General features: G+C 36.8%; 1 protein-coding gene across 1 annotated transcript; it reads right to left on the bottom strand.

The window, feature by feature from the left end:
* Positions 1–1802: 1802 nt before the first annotated feature.
* On the bottom strand, positions 1803–5979 carry LOC147291059 (uncharacterized). The gene is made up of 3 exons (XM_086235495.1): positions 3297–5979; positions 3060–3157; positions 1803–2240 (listed from the first exon to the last, which is right to left on the bottom strand). The coding sequence occupies exons 1-3, from the start codon at positions 5977–5979 to the stop codon at positions 1938–1940; spliced, it is 3084 nt and encodes a 1027-aa protein (XP_086091621.1). The 3' UTR covers positions 1803–1937.
* Positions 5980–10348: the final 4369 nt, after the last annotated feature.

Raw genomic sequence — 10348 nt, 5'->3', positions numbered from 1 at the left:
CCGTATTAAATTGACTAACAGAATTAGAATTTTGACGGACGGAATTAAAATTTGGTATTTATTAGATACAAAATAAAAGATTTGATATGCAATGTGAATAAATTAAAGTTTATGTATTAACTTGGGACATAGCCTAAAATTCTGGCACCAAATTTGAAAAAAATTCGAAAAAAAAAAAAAAATAGAAATGAGATGAGTAACAAGACCCAAGTGGCAAGTGCTGTACATGATGGTTCATTGCCTCATTGGTGCTTTTCTCACGGCATCAGATGACCCACTGACTGACTAAAGCAAACTTAGTCCATGGACTGGGCAAGGGTAGCAAGAATTCGGGCTGTTTATAATGGCCTTCATGATTACTTAGTCTCACAAATGGAGAAGCAAGGAGTATAGATTTCTAATTTTTTTTTTTTGCACAAATTTAGCTAGAATATAGGTAAACTTGTTGGAATTGCTCTAAAAGACTTAATTAGCACTATCATTTATCCGTATTAAGTTGACTAACAGAATTAGAATTTTGACTGACGGAATTAAAATTTGGTACTTATTAGATACAAAATAAAAGATTTGATATGCAATGTGAATAAATTAAAGTTTAGGTATTAACTTGGACATAGCCTAAAATTCCGGCACCAAATTTGAAAAAAATCCAAAAAAAAAAAAAAAAATTTAGAAATGAGATAGTAACAAGATCCAAGTGGCAAGTGCTGTGCATGATGGTTCATTGCCTCATTGGTGCTTTACTCACGGCATCAGATGACCCACTGACTGACTAAAGCAAACCTAGTCTATGGACTGGGCAAGGGTAGCAAGAATTCGGGCTGTTCATAATGGCCTTCATGATTACTTAGTCTCACAAATGGAGAAGCAAGGAGTCTTCTTATTCTTCAATCCCTAGGGACCACAACAAGAAGAAAAATATAAACAAATCCGTACAGGGAATCGAGAAAATGAGGCTTTTTGTTTGTTTTTGTTTTTTCTCTTTTCTTTTCTCTATGGTCGCTGTGAAGAAGCCAAGAAAAGTTGAAGCAATTTCCTGAAGCCAATTTTGAAAACTCAATGTGAGCCCACAGGTGAGGAGGGTTGAAGAAAAGGGGTTGTCTTTTCTTTTTCTTGGAATGCGGCAGAAGACAGTCCTAATTAATGCTTGGTCCCCTGGATTCAATCAGGGCCCAGTGTAGGAAATGCCCACATACACATTTCCATTGATATATTCATCAGATTCGGGCAAGCTGTATTTAATTTATAACAGTACAACCAGCCAAAGTAACTTTAACTGTTTCTAACAGCGGAATGATTCCTAATTTCCTATCCATTCTCTCGAATTGCTGACGTGCATGGGAGGCTGATCTGGAATCTCATCTGGCAGTTTTGCAGTCACTATGTCATCCCCACTCCAGATCACGCCAGGGGATCCAAGCATGAAATTGTTAATTTGGAAGTAAAAAGAAGTGAGTGGAAGGAAGACCTTTTGGTGAGAATATAAGGTACTTACTCACCACTTGACACAAACTGAACCAACAGATCACCTCTGAATAGCACTAAAACCTAGTGGTACTGTGGTAGCTATAAGTAAAAACTTACGGATATTTGCTGGAACTAAATAGAACTTTTAGTTACAATATCCCTTTGGGGTTAGTTCAAATGGTCAGGGAGGGTGGGGAAATGGATTAAGAGTTAAGCTTCATTCTAATGATTCTATACCCCAATATATTGAACCTTGTCAAAAATAGAATAAAAAATGACAAAAGTCATAAAAAAGTCCATGTCGTTATTTATTTAGAATGTCTTACATACATAAAAATTATATATATATATATATATTTACTGATAGCGAGATCACTTACAACACCAATATCAGATTGTAGATAGGGCTCCAACCAAGGAGGAGCCGCTTCTACGACCCAAAGTCCCAAACAACAAGCTAGCTCGATCATCTAGGCAATTATTCTATCATCTTGAAGTTTGTTTCTGATCATGCACATCTCAGCCACAACATCACTTATGTCCATCCGTTCTCTAGGCAATTCTGCAGAGCAAGCAACTCCAATTTCCAAAACCGCAATCAAGCTTTCTTGAATTTTGATGCAAATCCTTTTGTTATCCTCATTAAAACCATTATTTGTGCTCATCTCTCCTTCCAAGTTTTCTTGAACAAGAATTGGATCGACAATCTCTACCACTTTCTCAGGCAGAGCTTCCTTCACAAAGTTATGAACGTTTGAAGTTCCTTGAAACATGTTATCTGTTGGTCTTTTTCCAGTAAACACTAGTATATTGCCCGCGCGATGCTGCGGGTATAAATAATTATTGAAATTGAGTGAACAATTAAGATATGTAAGTGCAAGTGTTGGCAGAACTTGAAAACAAAAACACAGTTTTTAAACATAGTACTTTTTGTACGCATACATGACTTACCCAGGCAATATAAAACATTTGTAGCCATGGTTTAATTCCAAAAGCCAAACTGATGAGGCAATTTTTATGCTGATTAGAATGTTAAGATATTGTTAATATCTTAATATACCAAGCATCATTCAAAAGAGGGTTAAACAACAAAAAGGATTAAACAACTTAGTAGTAAATTTGTTTGTGTTCATAACGAAAAGACTTGCAGAACCTAGTTGCTAATGAAAACATTTTGGGACAGGTGTTATAGGGAGGTCAGTAAACATCGTCGTCCAGACTGTCAGTGGGGTCTTCAACTGGTTTTGCAGCAGATGAAGTGGTATTCTTGCCTTCCTCACTTTGTGCAGCGGTGGGATTATCTTGTAGAGTGGTGTTGTGCTATTGTTGGCTGCAAGTTAACAAAATGTTAATTTGTAAATGAAAAGAGTAGTTTAATTGATATTGATGAGATGGGGAAAAATGGGGGCAGGGAATTAGGCAACTGTATGGAATTTGAAGTTATGTGTTCAAAAGAAGGGCATGCTATAATAATTTTATAGTTGTGCGGTTGTACTTTATTGAATTGGTTTGCCATTTATAAAAATTGGAATAAATTATATTTGTCTAGCCAACCATCAGTATTTTCCTAATAGTTCCTGCCCAGTATACATGTTATCCGTTGGTCTTTTCCCAGTATACATTTCCAACAGGAGGATGCCATAACTGTACACGTCACCTTGTGTCCAGACTTCATGTCCCATTCCATACTCTGCAATTGGAAAATTCAAAACACCAGATTCTAATTTTTAATCAAGTGCTCAAAAGCCCCACTTTCATGTTTGAAACTATTAATAAATATCAAGAAAAATTAAATTGAATTAATAATATATGTTAATGAAATTATTCACCTGGTGGAGCATAACCAATTGTTCCTTTTACTCCGACGGAGCTTGATTGGTTAACAGAATGACTTTCAGAAGCTTTGGGAAGGAATCTTACCAACCCAAAGTCACCAACATGTCCAATCATATCATCATTGAGAAGAACATTGCTTGGCTTCAGATCGCAGTGAACTATTGACTTATGGCAATGGTTATGGAGATAATCCAATGCCATAGCAACATCAATGCCAATATTCAACCTTTGAGAAAAAGTTAAACTCCTTGGTCTCTCATTCATCTCAGCAATTGTCTGCGGTGGATGCAACCATTCCTCTAAGCTCCCATTAACCATGAACTCGTAAATTAAGGCCTTGAAATCAGTACCTTCATAATCCACACCGGAACATGCAGAGAGTACCTTCAGAAGATTACGGTGTCTGATGTTTTTCAAGGCCTCGCACTCAGCAGCGAAACTTTTGGAAGCTCCACGATGAACGAGGTTGAGTACCTTGACAGCAATAGTCGTTTCACCTTGGTCAAGTACACCTTTATAGACAGACCCAAAACTGCCCGCACCAATCAAATTAGAAGAGGAGAATCCATCAGTTGCTTTTAGAAGAATTTGGTAAGACACCTTAAGAAAGTTTTCTGATGAATCACTTGAAGTACGCTCCTTTCTCTTCCTCCGTAAGCAACAAAGGAAGAAGAAGGAGAATGCAAAAATGACTCCAAGAAGACCACAAACTAGAGATATTATCAATTTCAAGGTTGGCCTCAATCCTCCCTCTTTGCGATGTTCAGATTTGCATTTTGGCAAATGAAACCCAGGTATGCCCCCACAAAGTTTACTATTTCCTTGGATTGATGTGGCAGTTGCATTCTTGAAAACTCCTTCGATTGGTACCTTGCCCTCAAAATTGTTATCGGATAGATTCAAAACTTGCAGAAATTCAAAATGCTCCAAGAATTCAGGAATTGTGCCTGACAAGTTGTTGTGAGAGAGAGACAATTGTTGAATACCTCTTAGTGAACCCAAAGACGATGGAATTGTCCCTTGGAAGAAATTTCCATCCATGTATAGATATTCCATTCTCACACAACTGCCAAGGCTTGCTGGAATTTCGCCAAATAACATGTTTCCAGAAACAATTAATAGTTCTAGATTTATTAAGTTTCCTAATTCTTTGGGGAGGAAACCGGTAAAATGGTTTTGAGATAAATATACTTGAGTATATGAAGCCGACAAACCAATGACTTGGGGGGAAATGGTACCACTGAGATTGTTATTTTCAAGAATTAAGACTTCCAACTTGTGACAGTCACCTAAACTTAGAGGGATATTGCCTTGAAGGCTGTTGTTATGTAAATATAATTGAGTTAACCAACTGAAATTTCCAAAAGACGATGGAATGTTGCCAGAAAGAGAGTTTTCATACAAACCGAGTCTGTATAACTTCTCAAGTTTGCCTATATCAGGGGGGATTTGACCTGAAAATTGGTTGGATGACAGAACTAGGCTCTGCAAGTTAACCAGATTTCCAATCCCATTTGGGATTTGACCTGATAATTTATTTTGGTAGGCATGGAAGTATACAAGAGAAGATAAGTTAGCTGTGCACTGAGGTAGCATACCCCCAAAATTGTTTTCCATAATATATATTTCGCTTAAATGGGTGGCATTCATCAAATCACAAAGAAAGGTCAAGTCACCAACTCCCCCACTTCCTAGATGGTTGACACCAAGAACTAATTTCTCAAGCCTATGTAAATTTAGCAAAGAAGGGACCTTTCCATCTAGTTTGTTTTCAATCATCCAAAGACCTTGTAGATTTGAGGCATTAGATATTGAAACAGGAATATGTCCAGTAAAATAGTTAGCTTGAATACTAAAGAATTCAATCTTTGGAAAGACAATACCAAGGTTTGAGGGCAAAGTCCCTTGGAGTTTGTTACCTATCACAGAAAAGCGAATAATAGAAGAGAGATTGAAGATTGATGGAGGGAGCGGACCGGAAAACCTATTTCCACCCAACTTAAGATACGATAAATTGATCATTTGGCCAAAAATATCCGGAATACTCCCACTCAAATTATTAATAAATACAGAAAGCAGTTGAAGAGATGATAAGTTACTAAAAGAGGATGGGATACTTCCTGTAAGGCTGTTGTTGTCAGTATCAATTTCTCTTAGCTTCGACAAGGAGCCAAGCTCCTTAGGAATTCTTCCTACCAAAACATTGAAAGGAAGAGAAAGTTTGAGAAGTTGAGAGCAAGCTGATAAGTTAGAAGGGATTTCACCACTCAGTAAATTATTGTTCAATAGTAGAACTCGCAATCTGCGCAGACGGCCAATTTCTGGAGGGATTTCATGGCTGAAGCTGTTGTTTTGGAGACGAATCTCTCTCAGAAAACTCAAATTTCCAACATGTGGTGATATAGAGCCCGCAAGTTTCAAGGACTGCAGGTGCAACACCGTGACCCTCTGGTGGCGGCGACCACATGTAACTCCATGCCAATGGCAAAAGTGGATGGTTTCATTCCATGAAATCATGACTCCGAAAGGGTCAGTTATCCTGGCCTTGACTTCAAGCAAGGCCAGTCGATCTGTCTCATTTCCGGAGAGAGGCAAACAAAAGCATGAGTGAAGAATAAGAGTATGCATGGAAAAATATGAGAAGAATAGAGGCAAAATGAACTTGTAAAGCACCATGATATCAGATTATCAGGTTTGTGAAGCTTAATTTTTCAGTTAAACCAGTGACCCTTTAAGAACAAGTTGAGGAGGATCTAATTTATAAGCACTATTCTGCATAATGAGTGTGGACCCACACGCACCCCGTGAAGAATGTAAACGCATAATTTGGAGGGTCACTTATTATAATAAATTACTTATAAACTTAGTTTTTGAAATATTTTTAACTGGAAATCCAGTCAAATAAAAAATTAAGTTTTAGTCCAATCTGTCCGTATATATATAAGCGGAGAGGAAAAATTGCACTACCGAAGGCTCGGCAGCCTACTGAGAGTTCGGTGCTTACAGATGCAATTTTTTTACTTGTAGATACATTTTTTTGCTTGCAAATACATCTTTTTTGTTTGCAGATGCTCTGCAAGCCGCCGAGCACTCAGCAAGGCCCACTGAGCGCTCGATGGACAGTTTGAGTTTCTATTTAAGTTTTTGACCGGTTGAGATTTGGCTTAACTTTATTTCTCATTTTAGGCTGCTAATTAAAGGACCCCATTTATTAATTCTTTCAACAATATAGTCTAGCTTCTAAAAATGTAATTCAGAGAAATGCATCTAGTATCAGACAAAAATTCTTGACGAAATTTGGCAGCAAATTTTTAGATTTTTTCCGAGTCTCCTTCTATGTTCTATCAAAGTTAGAATCCTATTGGTAAAGTTGAGAAGTCTGGAAAATTAGTGAAATGGGAACGAAAGAGACTGGGGGAAGATAAAGACTGCAATAGACATTTCAAAGAATACTTTTCATTCAGTAATATCAATGAGGTCGTATGGTGTACAAATATCTACAAAATGCAAATAGAATTTTTCTACAGAGACGTCCCATAGAGTATAATTACGTACTGTCACAAGTTTTTTTTTTTCACAGAATGCTCAAAGTTCAGCCATGGTGGCAGGTTGTTACTACGCACACTACATACAAGAAATTTGGGACGGAAAAAAGGCATCGCAAGCCGTGTCGTATGCCCCCCCACAAAGTTTACTATTTCCTTGGACTGATGTGGCAGTTGCATTCTTGATCAAAACTCCTTCGATTGGTACCTTGCCCTCAAAATGGTTATAGGATAGATTCAAAACTTGCAGAAATTCAAAATGCTTCAAGAATTCAGGAATTGTGCCTGACAAGTTGTTGTGATAAATATATATACTTCAGTATATAAAGCAGTCAAATTAACCAATGACTTGGGGGAAAATGGTACCACTAAGATTGCTATTTTCAAGACTTAAGACTTCCAACTTGTGACAGTCACCTAAACTTGGAGGGATATTGCCTTGAAGGTCACTGTTATCTTGGTATTATAGAAGAGAAGAAGATAAGTTAGCCGTGCGTTGAGGTAACATACCCCCAAAATTGTTTAGACTAATTTCCAGTATATTTCCAAACGGGGGGCACTAGTCAAATCGCAGAGAAAGCACAAGCCACCAATTCCCCCACTTCCAAGATAGATGGAACCAAGAAAGACGCTCAAGCCTATGTAAATTTTCCAATGAAGGGACTTTCGCATGTAGTTGGTTTCTTGTCATTCCAAGTTGAATTAGATTTGAGGCATTGGATATTGAAAAAGGAATAGGTCCACTAAATTGGTTACCATCAAAACCAAAGAACTCAATATTTGGAAAAGCAATCCCAAGGTTTGAGGGCAAAGTCCCTTGGAGTTTTGCTATCTCTCACAGAAAAGACTCTAATAGTGTTGGATTTGATTCCTAACTTACAAGTAATATCACACACACACAATGAATGAAAGATTCAAGTTAAGCACAACACGCACAAGAGAAGAGCAAAAGGTAGAGAGAGTTGAGAGAGAATTTTCTAATGTGAGTAGTGAAATCTATATTTGATCTCATCTACAACTTGTGATATATATCAAGTTACATAAAATATCTTAATACAAAATATCTAAGGTAATGATCTCAGCCATCAATTGTGAGCTTGAGTGTACGTCAAACCTTCCAATATATAAGTCATAATATTTAAGTTAAAGCATAAAGCAAAAAATAAAGATATTTTCTGATATTCTGCCAAAGTTGGCTTGACGATTGATTGTTCTCCTACGTCCAAATTTCTGATGAAGTTGGCTTGAGCCACAATTTTCAGAAATTTTGCCTTTGAGCAAAAGTAGGTAGAATTTTCTGAAAATGTTGGCTTGAGCCACATTTTTTAGAACTTTTATCTTATGCATAAATCAACTTAGATATTAACTTCAACAAATAGATGTGGGTGGACATAGTTACTTTGTTCATTTTTACTGAAAAATAGACTCTAATAGTAATAGAGGAAAGATTGAAGATTGAGGGAGGGATCAGACCGGACAACCTATAATTTCCACCCAAAGAAAGAAATGTAAGATTGGTCAGTCAGCCAAAAATATCTGGAATACTCCCATTTAAATTATTAGAACGTGCAGAAAGCGTTTGAAGAAATGATAAGTTACTAAAAGAGTATGGGATGCTTCCTGTAAGGGTGTTTTTGTCGATATTAATGATTCGTAGTCTTGACAAAGAGCCAAGCTCTTTACATTTACCACCCAGACTTAGCACTATTTGTGCAAATACCATCCATATAAAAAAAAAAAAAAAAAATTGGCCAATTGCTGGGCAAGACAATAGACATTGACTAATGTTTGACGTACATCAAATACTTTTAAGAAAATAACTAGCTTGATGCTTGCCCTTGTTGCTCCTTCATTGAAGCATTTCAACAAACAAGTTGCCCCCATCTTGAAAGCAAAACAAGAAATTCATGAACCATAGTCCATATTATGTTTATAGCACAATTAACACTATTATAGGCTATGTATGATAGTATAACCAACAAACATATATAACTTAGCTATTTCTAGCAGAATGATTCCTATCCATTCTCTTGAATTGCTGACGTGTGAGGCTGATCTGGAATCTGATGTGGCAGTTTTGCAGTCGTTGTCATCCAAGCATGAGACTGTTTGGAAGTAAAAAGAACTGAGTGGAAGAAATTACCTTTGGTGAGAATATCAGGTAGTTACTCACCACTTGACACAAACTAAACGAACAGATCACCTCTTGTACCCCTCTTTTTCGAATGAGGTGAAAATCTGAGTTTGGAGTCTTTGGACCCACGTACCCAACCCCATGAAAACGTAAACACATAATTTGGGGGACATTTATTAATTCTTTAATTTAACAATATATACTAGCTAGCTGCTAAAAATGTAAACGCCAATAGTGGTTGTACTCGAGACTTTAGAGAACAAAAAATATATACCTTCTCTCAAAGAAATGCATCTTGAAAAAGTTCTTGACTTATACCTTCTCTCACATGATCTTTTAGACGGAAAATTTGGATGAAATCTTAGAAAATTGGGCCACATTTGCCTATTTTAAAAAGTTTAATTGAGAGGCAATTTGACACACCAGTTATAGTTAAGGGGACAAAATAACTATAAAGCCTTTATTAATGTTTTTATGACATGCCGAGCTTTGAGCAAACAGACACTACATCAGTATACACCTGCCCTTGACAAAGCTCAACATGTCCTCAGTACGCACACTAACAACTGAAGGGGGAGGGGTATGTATGAAAAACATGAAGGCCCAAACTACAGCTATAACTAAGCCTGGCAAGAGCATCATGCTATCTGTCAGGCCACCATAGACAATTAGACATGGCTAAGAGTTCCCTACAACTCAGGATAAGGTTGTAAAGCGGGTGAAGATAAGGCTAACCACAGAGGCAGAGACAGATCAGTCAGCCTCTATTAATTCTTTCAACAAAATGTATATTAGCTGCTAAAGACATAAAAACCAATATTAGCACTGTGACAGTACTTGAGAGTTTAGAGATAAAATATATTACCTTATCACAAAAATGCATCTAGAATCAGACAAAAGTTCTTGACTCATATTTTCAGATTTTTTCCGAGTCTCCTTGTATGTTCCATCAAATTTAGAATCCCAAGTTGAAAAGTCTGGAAAATGAGTGATGAAATGGAAAAGAAAGAGACACTAGCTAGGAAAAATAAGACTGACAGACTGTAATAGATCGATATATCAAAAGAAGACTTTTCATTCAATTCGAAAAAAAAAAAGACTTTTCAGTCAATAATATCAATGAGGTTGTGTGGTGTACAAATATAACGACCACAAGATACTTTACATGTCTCAATGCTCAAAGTTCAGCCATGGTAGTTGGTACGTAACAGGTTCTTACGCATACGGGTGTGGAGATCAGTATCGATCAGCTGGCTGAGCATCTTTTCATTCTTTGAAATATTGTCACAAGTGACAAAGAATTAAAGATCAATTTTTTTAGTCGATATATGTATATAATCAATTTTGAACTGTTTTTTTAACTGTG

This window comes from Dryas octopetala, chromosome 3, assembly GCF_963921425.1.
Source record: "Dryas octopetala chromosome 3, drDryOcto1.1, whole genome shotgun sequence".
Taxonomy (NCBI): Eukaryota; Viridiplantae; Streptophyta; class Magnoliopsida; order Rosales; family Rosaceae; genus Dryas; species Dryas octopetala.
Note: the sequence above shows the minus strand (reverse complement) of the source record. Positions and strands in the feature narration are given on the sequence as shown.